Source organism: Cherax quadricarinatus, unplaced genomic scaffold, assembly GCF_038502225.1.
Source record: "Cherax quadricarinatus isolate ZL_2023a unplaced genomic scaffold, ASM3850222v1 Contig4, whole genome shotgun sequence".
Taxonomy (NCBI): Eukaryota; Metazoa; Arthropoda; class Malacostraca; order Decapoda; family Parastacidae; genus Cherax; species Cherax quadricarinatus.
Window position 1 is genome coordinate 17,006 of NW_027195030.1, and position 16,539 is coordinate 33,544.

Consider the following 16,539-nt stretch of genomic DNA (forward strand, 5'->3'; position numbering starts at 1 on the left):
AATTCGTAGTTTGGAAGTTAGGAGGAGGTGCGGGATTACCAAAACTGTTGTCCAGAGGGCTGAGGAAGGGTTGTTGAGGTGGTTCGGACATGTAGAGAGAATGGAGCGAAACAGAATGACTTCAAGAGTGTATCAGTCTGTAGTGGAAGGAAGGCGGGGTAGGGGTCGGCCTAGGAAAGGTTGGAGAGAGGGGGTAAAGGAGGTTTTATGTGCGAGGGGCTTGGACTTCCGGCAGGCATGCGTGAGCGTGTTTGATAGGAGTGAATGGAGACAAATGGTTTTTAATACTTGACGTGCTGTTGGAGTGTGAGCAAAGTAACATTTATGAAGGGGTTCAGGGAAACCGGCAGGCCGGACTTGAGTCCTGGAGATGGGAAGTACAGTGCCTGCACTCTGAAGGAGGGGTGTTAATGTTGCAGTTTAAAAACTGTAGTGTAAAGCACCCTTCTGGCAAGACAGTGATGGAGTGAATGATGGTGAAAGTTTTTCTTTTTCGGGCCACCCTGCCCTGGTGGGAATCGGCCAGTGTGATAATAAAAAATAAAATAAATAATTTACAGCTCATATATTATATGGAAGTAAGAAAAAAATCATATTCATCATAGAAAAGAAAAATTGTGAAATGCACAGAGCACTGAAATTAGCAGAAAATTTTACTTCCAGTAGTGTCATTACAGCTTCAAAGGTTCTAAAACTAAGTTTTGCATTGGTTACTCACTATCAGAGCCTGAACCTGACTTTCCTCCACTGTTGCTACCACTATCACTCTTGCTGTTACTTCTACTTCTACTCCTACTCTTACTCTTGCTTGGGCTCCCACTCTTACTCCTGCTTGGACTCCTACTCTTGCTTCTGCTTTGGCTCCTACTCTTACTCCTGCTTCGGCTCCTACTCTTGCTCTTGCTCTGGCTTCTACTCTTACTCCTGCTTGGACTCCTACTCTTGCTCCTGCTTGGACTTCTACTCTTGCTCCTGCTTTGGCTCCTACTCTTGCTTGGGCTCCTACTTGGGTCCCTACTAGCACTCCTACTTCTACTTCCACTTTTCCGTGTGCTCTGCCGACTACCATCATCACTGCCACTATCACCTTTCTCACTATCACTTCCACTATCGCTATGTGAATCATCAGAGTCCTTAATAGTGTGCTTCGCCCTCTCCAGTCGCTTTGCCTTGTCTGTCTCAATATCAGATTCTTCTTCATCCGATGAGTAAATTGGGGCACGATCTGAAATTTAAAAATGACAATCTGTAATGCTGTTAACATACTAACTGAACAAGCAGTTTGAAGGGTTTAAGGCCCGTCAAATACAAAAGACAAATTAAAACCGTAATTCATCAAGACAATTTTTTTTTTCCAACAAGTTGGCAGTCTCCCACCGAGGCAGGGTGACCAAAAAAAAAAAGAAAGTCCCCAAAAAGAAAATACTTTCATCATCATTCAACACTTTCACCTCACTCATACATAATCAGTTTTTGCAGAAGCACCCAGATACAACAGTTTAGAAGCATATATAAAGATATATAACATATCCGTCCAAACTGCCAGTATCCCAAACCCCTCCTTTAAAGTGCAAGCATTGTACTTCCCATTTCCAGTACTCAAGTCCGGCTACATTTTTATTTAGTCACTATAAATGGCAAGCAAGTCAGTGCATGAGTTTGCAACAGTGTTATTACAATTTCCTGAGTTGTGTGTGTCTTGTCTGCCTTTAAAACATTACACCTGATATATGTAACCATTTACATAACAAACTAAGTACATTTTTAGAGCAAAAGAAAAACGATGAAATTAAAGGCTCACAGCTGTGTATTAATAAAGAGTTAAACACTTACCATTTTGCTTATTCTTAAACTTGCTTTTAATGGCAGCCAAGGAAATGCCACCTTCATCATCATCTTCATAATTATCAGGTTCTAAGTAGTTGGCAGACAGTCCACGGTTTGAAGCTTTTTCTCTCACTCGACGTTGCTTGCTTTCTCGCCTCATGGAAGCTCTTAATCTATCTTCATCTCTCTGAAATTTCATGTGAACAAAATCATGGAGTACTCTTCAATATTCTCAGAATATGCTGAAAATTAAACTTCACAGGATGTAACTGTAATCTTAAATTTAAAAACCAAGTTATTATTCTCTATTACTTATATTGCAACTGATTAAACCTGAATATTGGCCCAAAATAAGATAAAAAATACTGTACACTTGTAAAAAAGAATTAAATTGCAATACAGTGGACCCTCGCCTAACGAACGCATAGCATAACGTTAAATCCGCCTAGCGATACATTTTAACGAAAAAATTTTGCCTCGGCTAGCGCTAAAAAACTCGCTCAACGCGATTCGTTCAAGACGCGTTCACGTGTGGCCTGAGCCCGCCTCACTTGTTCCGTGGGTGCCAGTGTTTACAAGCCAGCCACCACGGTCACTTCCAAGCATACAATTGGAACATATCATATTATCACAGCCTTTTTAGTGATTGCACCTGCAAAATAAGTCACCATGGGCCCCAAGAAAGCTTCTAGTGCCAACCCTACAGCAAAAAGAGTGTGAATTACTATGGATATGAAGAAAGAGATCACTGCCAAGTATGAAAGTGGAGTGCGTGTCTCCAAGCTGGCCAGGTTGTACACAAATCCCCAATCAACCATCGCTACTACTGTGGCCAAGAAAATGGCAATCAAGGAAGCTGTTCTTGTCAAAGGTGCAACTTTGTTTTCGAAACAGAGATCGCAAGTGATAGATGTTGAGAGACTGTTATTGGTGTGGATAAACGAAAAACAGATAGCAGGAGATAGCACCTCTCAAGCGATCATATGTGAAAAGGCTAGGAAGTTGCATGACGATTTAATTAGAAAAATGCCTGCAACTAGTGATGATGTGAGTGAATTTAAAGCCAGCAAAGGTTGGTTTGAGAGATTTAAGAATCGTAGTGGCATACATAGTGTGATAAGGCATGGTGAGGCTGCCAGTTCGGACCACAAAGCGGCTGAAAAATATGTGCAGGAATTCAAGGAGTACATAGACAGTGAAGGACTGAAACCTGAACAAGTGTTTGTGACGAAACAGGGCTGTTTTGGAAGAAAATGCCAAGCAGGACCTACATTACTCAGGGGGAAAAGGCACTCCCAGGACATAAGCCTATGAAAGACAGGTTTACTCTGTTGATGTGTGCCAATGCTAGTGGTGATTGCAAAGTGAAGCCTTTATTGGTGTATCACTCTGAAACTCCCAGAGTGTTCAGGAAAAACAATGTCCTCAAGGCTAATTTGTGTGTGCTGTGGAGGGCAAACAGTAAGGCATGGGTCACTAGGGACTTTTTCTATGACTGGTTACACCATGCATTTGCCCCCACTGTGAAAAATTACCTAATTGAAAAGAAATTAGACCTTAAGTGCCTCCTGGTATTAGACAATGCTCCTGGTCATCCTTCAGACGTGGCAGAGCGACTTTCTGTGGAAATAAGCTTCATTAAGGTAAAGTTTTTGCTTCCTAATACCACTCCTCTCCTGCAGCCCATGGACCAGCAGATAATTTCCAACTTCAAGAAACTGTACACAAAAGCTATGTTTGAAAGGTGCTTTGTAGTGACCTCAGAAACTCAATTGACTCTAAGAGAGTTTTGGAGAGATCACTTTAGCATCCTCAATTGTGTAAACATTATAGGTAAGGCTTGGGAGGAAGTGACTAAGAGGACCTTGAACTCTGCTTAGAAGAAACTGTGGCCAGAATGTGTAGACAAAAGGGATTTTGAAGGGTTTGAGGCTAACCCTGGGAATCCTATGCCAGTTGAGGAATCCACTGTGGCATTGGGGAAGTCCTTGGGGTTGGAGGTTAGTGGGGAGGATGTGGAAGAGTTGGTGGAGGAGGACAATGAAGAACTAACCACTGATGAGCTGCTAGATCATCTTCAACAGCAAGAGGCCACACCTGAGGAGACTGCTTCAGAGGAGGGGATAGAGAAATTGAGGAAGTTGCCTACTTCAAAGACTAAGGAAATGTGTGCAATGTGGCTTAAAGTGCAAACCTTTTTTGATGAAAATCACCCTCACACAGCTATTGCAAGCCGTGCTGGTGACTATTACACTGACAATGTTGTGAAACACTTTAGGAATGTCAAAAAGGAAAAGGAGGTACAGGCCTCTATGGACAGAGATGTTGTGCGACAGAGGTCCAGTGACTCTCAAGCTGGTCCTAGTGGCATTAAAAGAAGAAGGGAAGTAACCCCAGAAAAGGACTTGCCACCTCAAGTCCTAATGGAAGGGGATTCCCCTTCTAAACACTAACACCATCAACACTCTCCCCTCCTCCCATCCCATCAATCATCACCAGATCTTCAATAAAGGTAAGTGTCATGTAACTGCATGTCTTCTTCAGTAAGTGTGTATTAAAATTAATATTTCATGTGGTAAAAATTTTTTTTTGTTCATACTGTGGGGTGTCAGGAACGGATTAATTTGATTTCCATTATTTCTTATGGGGAAAATTAATTCGCCTAATGATAATTTCGCCTAACGTTGAGCTCTCAGGAACGGATTAATAGCGTTAGGCGAGGGTCCACTGTATATGTTTTTTATGGAGTTACAGCTATAGTACACAACTAAAGAGATAACTTTAACTCTTAGAGATAAATTTATTTTGATACCTCATAGCATGAACTTGCAATCTATATAAATGTCCCCAGTTGTTTGTACAATGTTAAAATTATTATGTCCCCAGTTGTTTGTACAATGTTAAAATTATTATAAATGTCCCCAGTTGTTTGTACAATGTTAAAATTATTATGTCCCCAGTTGTTTGTACAATGTTAAAATTATTATAAATGTCCCCAGTTGTTTGTACAATGTTAAAATTATTATAAACATTCTACTTACACTTAGGTCACACTACACATACATGTACATGTTTATTTATACACACTCATCTGAGTTTTCTTTGATTTTATCTTAATAGTTCTTGGTCTTATTACTTTTCCTTTTATATCCATGGGGAAGTGGAATAAGAATCTTTCCTCCGTAAGCCATGCGTGTTGTAAAAGTCAACTAAAATGCCGGGAACAATGGGCTAGTAACCCCTTTTCCTGTAAAGATTACTAAAAAGAATAAAAAGAAAATTGTCAAAGTGGGAAGTCTGAATGTGCGTGGTTGTTGTGCAAATGATAAGAAAGAGATGATTGTGGATGTTATGAATGAGAAGAAACTGGATGTCCTGGCTTTAAGTGAAACAAAGCTGAAGGGGGTGGGAGAGTTTCAATGGAGAGGAATAAATGGGATTAGGTCAGGGGTTTCAAATAGAGTTAGAGCTAAAGAAGGAGTAGCAATAATGTTGAAGGATAAGCTATGGCAGGAAAAGAGGGACTACAAATGCATAAATTCAAGGATTATGTGGAGTAAAATAAAGATTGGATGTGAAAAGTGGGTTATAGTAAGTGTGTATGCACCTGGAGAAGAGAGAAGTGTAGAGGAGAGAGAGAGATTCTGGGAAATGTTGAGTGAATGCGTGGGGAGTTTTGAATCAAGTGTGAGAGTAATGGTGGTTGGGGATTTCAATGCTAAAGTGGGTAAAAATGTTATGGAGGGAGTAGTAGGTAAATTTGGGGTGCCAGGGGTAAATGTAAATGGGGAGCCTTTAATTGAGCTATGTGTAAAAAGAAATTTGGTAATAAGTAATACATATTTTATGAAAAAGAGGATAAATAAATATACAAGGTATGATGTAGCACGTAATGAAAGTAGTTTGTTAGATTATGTATTGGTGGATAAAAGGTTGATGGGTAGGCTCCAGGATGTACATGTTTATAGAGGGGTAACTGATATATCAGATCATTATTTAGTTGTAGCTACAGTTAGAGTAAGAGGTAGATGGGAAAAGAGGAAGGTGGCAACAACAAGTAAGAGGGAGGTGAAAGTGTATAAACTAAGGGAGGAGGAAGTTCGGGCGAGATATAAGCGACTATTGGCAGAAAGGTGGGCTAGTGCCAAGATGAGTAGTGGGGGGGGTTGAAGAGGGTTGGAATAGTTTTAAAAATGCAGTATTAGAATGTGGGGCAGAAGTTTGTGGTTATAGGAGGGTGGGGGCAGGAGGAAAGAGGAGTGATTGGTGGAATGATGAAGTAAAGGGTGTGATAAAAGAGAAAAAGGTAGCTTACGAGAGGTTTTTACAAAGCAGAAGTGTTATAAGAAGAGCAGAGTATATGGAGAGTAAAAGAAAGGTGAAGAGAGTGGTGAGAGAGTGCAAAAGGAGAGCAGATGAAAGAGTGGGAGAGGCACTGTCAAGAAATTTTAATGAAAATAAAAAAAATTTTGGAGTGAGTTAAACAAGTTAAGAAAGCCTAGGGAAAGTAGTGGCTTTGTCCATTAAAAACAGAGTAGGGGAGTTAGTAGATGGGGAGAGGGAGATATTAGGTAGATGGCGAGAATATTTTGAGGAACTTTTAAATGTTGAGGAAGAAAGGGAGGCGGTAATTTCATGCACTGGCCAGGGAGGTATACCATCTTTTAGGAGTGAAGAAGAGCAGAATGTAAGTGTGGTGGAGATACGTGAGGCATTACGTAGAATGAAAGGGGGTAAAGCAGCTGGAACTGATGGGATCATGACAGAAATGTTAAAAGCAGGGGGGGATATAGTGTTGGAGTGGTTGGTACTTTTGTTTAATAAATGTATGAAAGAGGGGAAGGTACCTAGGGATTGGCAGAGAGCGTGTATAGTTCCTTTATATAAAGGGAAAGGGGACAAAAGAGATTGTAAAAATTATAGAGGAATAAGTTTACTGAGTATACCAGGAAAAGTATACGGTAGAGCTATAATTGAAAGAATTAGAGGTAAGACAGAATGTAGAATTGCGGATGAGCAAGGAGGCTTCAGAGTGGGTAGGGGATGTGTAGATCAAGTGTTTACATTGAAGCATATATGTGAACAGTATTTAGATAAAGGTAGGGAAGTTTTTATTGCATTTATGGATTTAGAAAAGGCATATGATAGAGTGGATAGAGGAGCAATGTGGCAGATGTTGCAAGTTTATGGAATAGGTGGTAAGTTACTAAATGCTGTAAAGAGCTTTTATGAGGATAGCGAGGCTCAGGTTAGGGTGTGTAGAAGAGAGGGAGAATACTTCCCGGTAAAAGTAGGTCTTAGACAGGGATGTGTAATGTCACCATGGTTGTTTAATATATTTATAGATGGGGTTGTAAAAGAAGTAAATGCTAGGGTGTTCGGGAGAGGGGTGGGATTAAATTATGGGGAATCAAATTCAAAATGGGAATTGACACAGTTACTTTTTGCTGATGATACTGTGCTTATGGGAGATTCTAAAGAAAAATTGCAAAGGTTAGTGGATGAGTTTGAGAATGTGTGTAAAGGTAGAAAGTTGAAAGTGAACATAGAAAAGAGTAAGGTGATGAGGGTATCAAATGATTTAGATAAAGAAAAATTGGATATCAAATTGGGGAGGAGGAGTATGGAAGAAGTGAATGTTTTCAGATACTTGGGAGTTGACGTGTCAGCGGATGGATTTATGAAGGATGAGGTTTATCATAGAATTGAGGGAAAAAAGGTGAGTGGTGCGTTGAGGTATATGTGGAGTCAAAAAACGTTATCTATGGAGGCAAAGAAGGGAATGTATGAAAGTATAGTAGTACCAACACTCTTATATGGATGTGAAGCTTGGGTGGTAAATGCAGCAGCGAGGAGACGGTTGGAGGCAGTGGAGATGTCCTGTCTAAGGGCAATGTGTGGTGTAAATATTATGCAGAAAATTCGGAGTGTGGAAATTAATAGAAGGTGTGGAGTTAATAAAAGCATTAGTCAGAGGGCAGAAGAGGGGTTGTTGAGTTGGTTTGGTCATTTAGAGAGAATGGATCAAAGTAGAATGACATGGAAAGCATATAAATCTATAGGGGAAGGAAAGAGGGGTAGGGGTCGTCCTTGAAAGGGTTGGAAAGAGGGGGTAAAGGAGGTTTTGTGGGCGAGGGGCTTGGACTTCCAGCAAGCGTGCATGAGCGTGTTAGATAGGAGTGAATGGAGACGAATGATACTTGGGACCTGACGATCTGTTGGAGTGTGAGCAGGGTAATATTTAGTGAAGGGATTCAGGGAAACCGGTTGTTTTCTTATAGTCGGACTTGAGTCCTGGAAATGGGAAGTACAATGCCTGCACTTTAAAGGAGGGGTTTGGGATATTGGCAGTTTGGAGGGATATGTTGTGTATCTTTATACGTATATGCTTCTAAACTGTTGTATTCTGAGCACCTCTGCAAAAGCAGTGATAATGTGTGAGTGTGGTGAAAGTGTTGAATGATGATGAAAGTATTTTCTTTTTGGGGATTTTCTTTCTTTTTTGGGTCACCCTGCCTCGGTGGGAGACGACCAACTTGTTGAAAAAAAAAAAAAATTAAAAAAAGGAAGAAAAAAAAAATATGCAAGTAGTATGGTAAATATAATATACAGCATACACATACAAAAACAGGACACAGCTCTAGGGTGTCCTGGTAGTATATTACTGTAACTGGCCATGACTGTTAATGTAATTAATGTATAGTTGGTTAAAAGATGTTACCCTAACTACTGTATATAGAGAAAATGGCTTAAACATGCAAATACCAACATGGCATTAGATCAGGTTGTCTCTACAGGCTTTACTATGCTCACACGCTTAACAGTGTGTCATATCCCAAAGACTACTCCCCTCAATTCCAATGTTCCCACATGGATGTTGGGACCACTTCCTCAGACATTCCCTACACAATATTTAATCCTTAGATCTTTACACAATTTTAAGTAATCTGTCTTGTGCAATGCTTTCTACATAAAACCATCTCAAAAGCCCCTCGTCTACCTTTTTTTTTTTTAACAGGATTTTACAAAGTTAGGTTAAGGCTTCCTAATTTTATTTACAAGCTAAGAGCTGTTACCTTCATCAGCTCATTTAAAACTGCTTTTAAATTAAATCTTTCAGTTAATCCCATAACACAGTCTTCTAATTTCTTCATTCATTTTCTGCATAACATCTCACACCATACACTGATTACAGCCCCATTTTATTGGCTCCAATTTCCTGCTTGTTGCAATATGTAAAGATCCTTGTTTTTATGTAACAGATAATCATTCTAAATTTATATATTATATAATACCAAGATCAACATATAAAACTCAAATTATTTAACACTTTCAGGGTCCGTGCCGTAGATCTACGGCTTTATGTTCAGGGTCTAAACCGTAGATCTACGCCATGAGCTCAGCTCACTCTGATAAGCTGTGAGTGGTAAATTTGGGCCTGGATATGAGAGAATACATCTATGTGGTATGTGTGCACCACATAAAACAAATCCTGCAGCACACAGTGTATAATGAGAGAAAAAAAAACTGAGACCGTGATTTTCGATTAAAATAGCGACTTTGCAGTGTTTTTTCGTATGTTTTTTATAGTTGTATTTACAATTTCTTGGTCTCCTTTGATAGAATGGAAGACATATTACAGAAATAGAGATGATTTTGATTGGTTTTAGCACTGGAAATGGCTTGAAACTGAGCTCAAAGTAGCGGAAATGTTAAATTTTTGCCGATGTTCAAGAGTAAACAAACGACCTCACACGTCTAATACACGCCTGCTGGTGGGTCTAATATACGTTCACAAATGTGGTGATGATATTTAAACAATTATTACAATATTGCATAGTAGTAAATCTATTTTTTGGTTTGAATAAAAATTCATTATGTGAATAAAAAATCAAAATGGAATTAATTTGTAAAGCCTCAAAGCGTAATTAATGAACAGTGGAAATGTTAGTTTAGTGCCAGGAATACCTACATTGTTTATTCTGGACCCTATTTTGAAATTGGAATGTTTTGAACTTTGTGTTAAATTGGCCAAATAACCAATTTTCGATCACTTTATTTTGTAGTTGAAACAGTTGACTGGGCGATTTCTTGTGCTCAATCGATAGAATAGAAGTAATACTAGTGAAATAGCTTAGAATTTGGTTGACTGGAATAATGTGACTGACCTAAAATGGGAGTCAAAGTCAGCAAAATCGCCGATTTGTAAATATCGCTGACACATCAAAATTCGCGAGAGCATAATTTCTTCAATTTTCCATCAAATTTCGTACTTTTTCTTGTATTACCTTCAGAAAAAGATTCTCTACCATTTCATAAGAAAAAATAACAAAAATTTTTTTTTTAAATTCTTGGACCCTAGTGTGCACTTTGAAATTTGGCCTCTGGACCCTGAAAAGGTTAAACACACTTATGTGTTTTCAACATTACAGGCTGTATCAACAACCCATGTAAAAAAAAAATCTTATGACATGCTTTGAAAGTGAAATATGCAAGAAAAAAAATGGTAATGACATTCCATACTTTATTTAAATAAAAACATGAAGTATTCAGCAATACTTTGCAATGAAAGAATACTTACTCGTAAACTCTCTACACGAGCACTCTCTGGATCACGGCTAACATTTGACAAAACTTTGACACCACTTGTTTTCTGTGAGCGGTCAGCAAGAGAGAGAGTCATCTTGCGATGTGTAAATGAATCAGTTGAATGAGGACGGAAGGTTAGTTTTGTACGAAAAACTGCTTGACCTTGCAGACCAGTTCCTTGACGAATGAAGAGATGGTTGTGGTCTCCCTAATATAAATATATGGATATTATATTATTGCTAGTCAAGGATATCAAGCTTGATATTAGAAATTTAATGAAATTTAAACACTAAGAATCAAATCCTGCAGAGCAAACAAAAGATAAATTTCAAAACAAAGAACACAGTTTACTGATTAATATTAATAGCATTGCTTTCAATATCCTAACGCTGTATTGCATGTATAAATGAATGAATGTCGGGAACAAGGGGCTAGTAACCCCTTCTCGGGTATTTTATTTTATTAACACATCAGCCGTTTCCCACCAAGGCAGGGTGGCCCAAAAAAGAAAAACTTTCATCATCATTCACTCCATCACTGTCTTGCCAGATGGGTGCTTTACACTACAGTTATAAAACTGTAACAGTATCATCCCTCCTGTATCTATTACTAAATTTAAAAGGAGAAACTTTTGTTTTTCCTTTTGGGCCACCCAGCCTCGGTGGGATACAACCGGTGCGTTGAAAGAAAGAAGAAATGAATGAATGTATGTATGATGTGTGAACATGCATGCATGCATGCATGCATGCACGCACGCACGCACGCACGCACGCACGCACACACACACACGCACGCACGCACACACACACACACAAACACACACACACACACACACACACACACACACACACACACACACACACACACACACACACACATACACAAAACAAGCATCATAAATATGCACGTGCCTCAACAAATACATAGAAAACGAGACTGCTCAACATGACCTATTGTTTTAACTATGAAATGTGTGCAAGTTCCTTTTTTTTTTTTTTTTTTTTTTTAACAAGTCGGCCGTCTCCCACCAAGGCAGGGTGACCCAAAAAAGAAAATACTTTCATCATCATTCAACACTTTCACCTCGTTCACACATAATCACTGTTTTTGCAGAGGTGCTCAGAACACAACAGTTTAGAAGCATATACCTATAAAGATACACAACATATCCCTCTAAAGTGCTAATATCCCGAACCCCTCCTTGAGAGTGCAGGCATTGTACTTCTCATTTCCAGGACTCAAGTCCGGCTATATAAAAATATATTTCATAGAATTAACCTTTCTCTTGGTGCAATCCTTGAGCTTCTTAAGACACTGATAAGGCCTATTATGGAGGACAGAAAAGTCAACACCTTGCCACACCTGCTTAATATCAGTCAAGACTTTGAGGTTAGAGGACTAATCCAAGCCACAAAGCTTACTCTTAATAAGTGTCCAAATGTTCTCTATCAGAGTTAAGTTAATTCTTTGTCTTTGTGAGTATGGCATGGGGCACCATCTTCCATACAAATGTTGCTCAGAAACTGACTGAATCTGTCAGACAACCAGTTTGCTAAAGGCATACCTATGGGTGGGCATATTTATGACAACTAATGCATATGCATACACGTGAAAATTCCTGCTTATCTAACAGAACAGTCTTTGAGCTATATAGACAATGATATAGATGGGAAAATACAGTGCCTGAAATATAGGAGACAATCAGGTTTGATCCAAGGAAGGGTGAGGTGACTCCTATTCCTTGGTTAAGACCCTTAACCAACATCAAGGCATCCCCCATGATGAAAAAATATACACAAAAATTTAGAAACTAACCTGCAGAGGTTGTTTATAGACATCAAAGATTTCATTACCAAGATGAAGAGACATAGATCCATCAGACCATCGAACCAACTTGGCATTACTCTCTTTAACAGCATTCCCCTCCTTATCAAAAACAGTCCTCCATCTCAATGTGTTTTCAACTTTCAGCTTCAGCCTGTATATAATCAAGGGCATTAAGTATCAGCAATTATTATGTTTAAACAATATTTGTGTTCTCTGCTGTCTAAATCTAATGTTCTTTTAACATATTTTACATCAATAATTTCCATACACGTCACCAGCATGCTCAATAGGCAACAGCTAAAATCAGCACTCCTACTGCTGCACTAACCAGTAACTCATGTTTGTAAACCAACAGCCCAGGTTACCTCAGGGCAACATGAGTTGACACCTATATCACATGATTTTCAGGTCTAAAAACCTACTGCCAGCTCACTTCATATCCCCACAGAAATTACCATTCTTAATGAGTCTGCCAAACAGAAGACTTCAAACAATGTTGAAGTGTGTGATGGCAGTCACTAAAAACAAGTGCAATTGATTCTCACCTTGCTCGTCCCTCTTCATCAAGTGTCTCTTCCTCATCAATTTCATCTTCATAAAGTTCTGGATCAAACGGTCTTGTCTCAACCGAAAGGAAGTTTGGTAACTTCACAAAATGTATATCCCTGCCTAAATCAGTGTTAATTTTTGGAATCTCTGCTTCAATTCTTGTTTCTGGTGGAGGGCCCTCATCTTCCTTCTCTTCATCCTAATAGAGTAGGATCAAAATAAAAACAAATTAAATCTGGATACCTATCTTATACAAGGAGACTTCTAACATTTACCATTAGTGTTTATACAGTGCAGTATATGGAAAAACTGATATTTGTCTTCACATTACTACGAAATTAACACATTTTATGTATCATACAAGGTACTCTGGGAGGAAGGGGCTGGTAACCCCTTCTCCTATATACAGTAGGGCCCTGCTTTATGGTGTTCCGCCTTACAGCATTCCACTAACATGGCGATTTCAAATTATGACCAAAATTTGCTATAAGGCATGTAGTCTTTCAAATACGGCGCACCCCACCCCGTTTCTTTACATTCTCCGTGAGCACATCTATTATGTCTGGAAACTTGCCAAAATTTCAAGTGTTTTCAAGTTATTGTGTATTTTATATGTACTCTGATAATTATGCTTATGTGTACCTGTACCTAAATATACTTACACACTGTGCTGGCATGTAGGTACACATTAAAATCACTAAGAGTCTCTCTACTCATGACGCCATAGAAATACTACGTAATAATAATCTCTCTTGGGCACATTAAATGTCTTATTTTACGTTAATATAGACATTTTCATTACTCCATCTATGATATTTTCTTCAAAATTATATAAGAAACACATTACATAGCATATAAACATTATACATACACCCACAGAATAAAAATTGACATAAGTATGACATTTGTTTACAAAGCGACAGTGTAGGAGTGTCAGAAGAATTACGTTTTCTCTAGTCAAACACTGGGGATAACTGTAGATAAATATTCCTTTCGTATGCCTTCACTCTATATATAGCAATTCATGACCCTTGTGGGTTAATGCTTCTATTTTTATTATGATTATAATAATAATAATTTGTGAAGAAGAAGAAGAAGAAGAAGAAGAAGAAGAAGAAGAAGAAGAAGAAGAAGAAGAAGAAGAAGAAGAAGAAGAAGAAGAAGAAGAAGAAGAAGAAGAAGAAGAAGAAGAAGAAGAAGAAAAGAAGAAGAAAAGAAGAAGAAAAGAAGAAGAAAAGAAGAAGAAAAGAAGAAGAAAAGAAGAAGAAAAGAAGAAGAAAAGAAGAAGAAAAGAAGAAGAAAAGAAGAAGAAAAGAAGAAGAAGAAGAAGAAGAAGAAGAAGAAGAAGAAGAAGAAGAAGAAGAAGAAGAAGAAGAAAAGAAGAAGAAGAAGAAGAAGAAGAAGAAGAAGAAGAAGAAGAAGAAAAGAAGAAGAAAAGAAGAAGAAAAGAAGAAGAAAAGAAGAAGAAAAGAAAAGAAGAAGAAAAGAAGAAGAAAAGAAGAAGAAAAGAAGAAAATAATAATAATAATAATGTCAGACCATCATTCCTTCTAAAAATTACATGAGAATGAAAGTCTTGGACTTTAAATAATCTACTGTACCACTGTGGAGACAACTTGTACACAATGTACGGTGTTTGTATGAATGTTTATGAACCAGATGCATCGTCTGTTTGTTTACATAGTGGGTGGGGTAGCCAGGCTGGCTTCCCTACACTACTCTACCTACCACACCACTTTCTACAATAAATACTTTTCACCTTTCACCCTACATTAAGACTACAAATAATTTAAGGTAAGTAATGAGTGTACTGTATATGCATGTAATCACTCTCTGGGGCTTTAAGCATTGTCGTAGTATATTATGTGTGGGTTGGGTGGCCAGGAGGGCTACCATACCTAACTTCTTACAGTAAATACTACTCACCTTTTGCCCTACATTAAGACTACAAATATTTTGAGATACTGTGTGTGTATTTTACTTTTTAATTCCTAGTTCTATTGCTAACTTAACCCTTTGACTGTCGCAGCCGTATATATACGTCTTACGAGGTACCGTGTTTGACGTATATATACTCATAAATTCTAGCGGCTTCAAATCAAGCAGGAGAAAGCTGGTAGGCCCACATGTGAGAGAATGAGTGTGTGTGGTCAGTGTGCACCATATAAAAAAAATCCTGGAGCACGCAGTGCATAATGAGAAAAAAAAACTACGACCATTTTTTTTAATTAAAATGCCGACTTTGTGGTCTATTTTCGTATAGTATTTATGGTTGTATTCTCATTTTCTTGGTCTCATTTGATAGAATGGTAAACATACTATAGAAATAGAGGTGATTTTGATTGATTTTACTATAAAAAGAACCTGGAAATGGAGCTCAAAGTAGGGGAAATGTTTGATTTTTGCCAATGTTCAAAAGTAAACAAATGATGTCATTGTCCAATAAATGTCCAACTAGCCATTCTAATATGCAGTCATGAATAGGTTGATGTTATTTATACAATTATTACCGTATTGCAGTAGTCTGCATAATAGTAAGTCTTCTATTTTTTGTTTCAATAAAAATTCAAAATAGAAAGCAAGAGTAGTATCAGAGGGGCCTGGAGACATGACTGATGAACAAAGGAAATGTTATTTTAGAGCCAGGAATGTCTGCATTGTTCATTCTGGACCTTATTTTGAAATTGTCATATATTTTAATTTTCGTGAAATTGGCCAAATTGCAAATTTCTGACCACATTATTGGGTAGTTGAAATCGGTAAATGGGCAGTTTCTTGTACTCAATCGATAGAAAAAATGGAGTTCTAAAGAAATAGCTATGAGTTTGGTCGACTGGAACAACGGAATTAGCCAAAAATAGGGCTCAAAGTGGGCGAAATCGCCGATTTGTAAATATCGCCGAGGTCGCTAACTTCGCGAGAGCATAATTCCGTCAGTTTTCCATCAAATTTCGTTTTTTTTGGTGTCATTACAATCGGGAAAAGATTCTCTATCATTTCATAAGAAAAAATAATTTTTTTTTTTTTTAAATTTTGCGACACCAGGAGACACCTCAGGATTGGGGGTTGCGACAGTCAAGGGGTTAATATATGTTAGTGTAAACTTGTTATCTGGCATTTATATGCATTTACAAGTGGAAAAAAAAGGCATTCTACTTTTTGGCGATATCTGCTTTCTGGCAGTAGCCTGGAACTTAACCTGCCGTATAAGTGGCGCCCTACTGTACATTACTAAAGCTAAAAAGACAAACTTTTCTTTTTCTTTTTGGGCTACCCTGCCTAGTGGGATAAGGCCAGTGCATGAAAGAAAGAAGATATCTTTACACTGTTCATAAAATTCATTTAAATTTAAACACAGATAAGAAAATTTTCTTACATCAGGTACAGCATGTCTTGGTGAACGTGATTGAGAACGAGATCGAGATTTTGACCGTGATCTCGAGCGTGACCTTGATCGTGATCTTGACCGTGAACGAGACCGTGACCTCGAGCGACGTCGGTCAGCATCAGTCTCACTCTGTCTACCTTTTTCATCGTCTTCACTGATGTCATCAGCATCACCAAACAAATCTTCTGCATTAACATCTACAACAGGAAAAAATAGTTATCCTCACATATATCACTGTTTTAAAATATGATAATCACATCCATCAACAAAATCATGTATTTGTGCAAACATGACCTTGATTACTTATATGTATTTATTAACCCTTAAACTGTCCAAACGTAGATCTACGTTTGTGCGCG

At 38.2% G+C, this 16,539-nt stretch overlaps 1 protein-coding gene across 1 annotated transcript in view; it reads right to left on the reverse strand.

The window, feature by feature from the left end:
- Positions 1-548: 548 nt before the first annotated feature.
- Atu (Another transcription unit) overlaps positions 549-16,539 on the reverse strand; it is a 359,375-nt gene continuing 343,384 nt past the window's right edge. Inside the window, exons 7-12 of the mRNA XM_053792001.2 lie at positions 16,169-16,377; positions 12,789-12,991; positions 12,232-12,394; positions 10,409-10,624; positions 1,834-2,014; positions 549-1,225 (exon numbers count right to left, since the gene is read on the reverse strand). Coding sequence (XP_053647976.2) covers positions 711-1,225; positions 1,834-2,014; positions 10,409-10,624; positions 12,232-12,394; positions 12,789-12,991; positions 16,169-16,377 — 1,487 coding nt within the window. The 3' untranslated portion in view covers positions 549-710. The remainder of the gene's footprint in view (positions 1,226-1,833; positions 2,015-10,408; positions 10,625-12,231; positions 12,395-12,788; positions 12,992-16,168; positions 16,378-16,539) is intronic.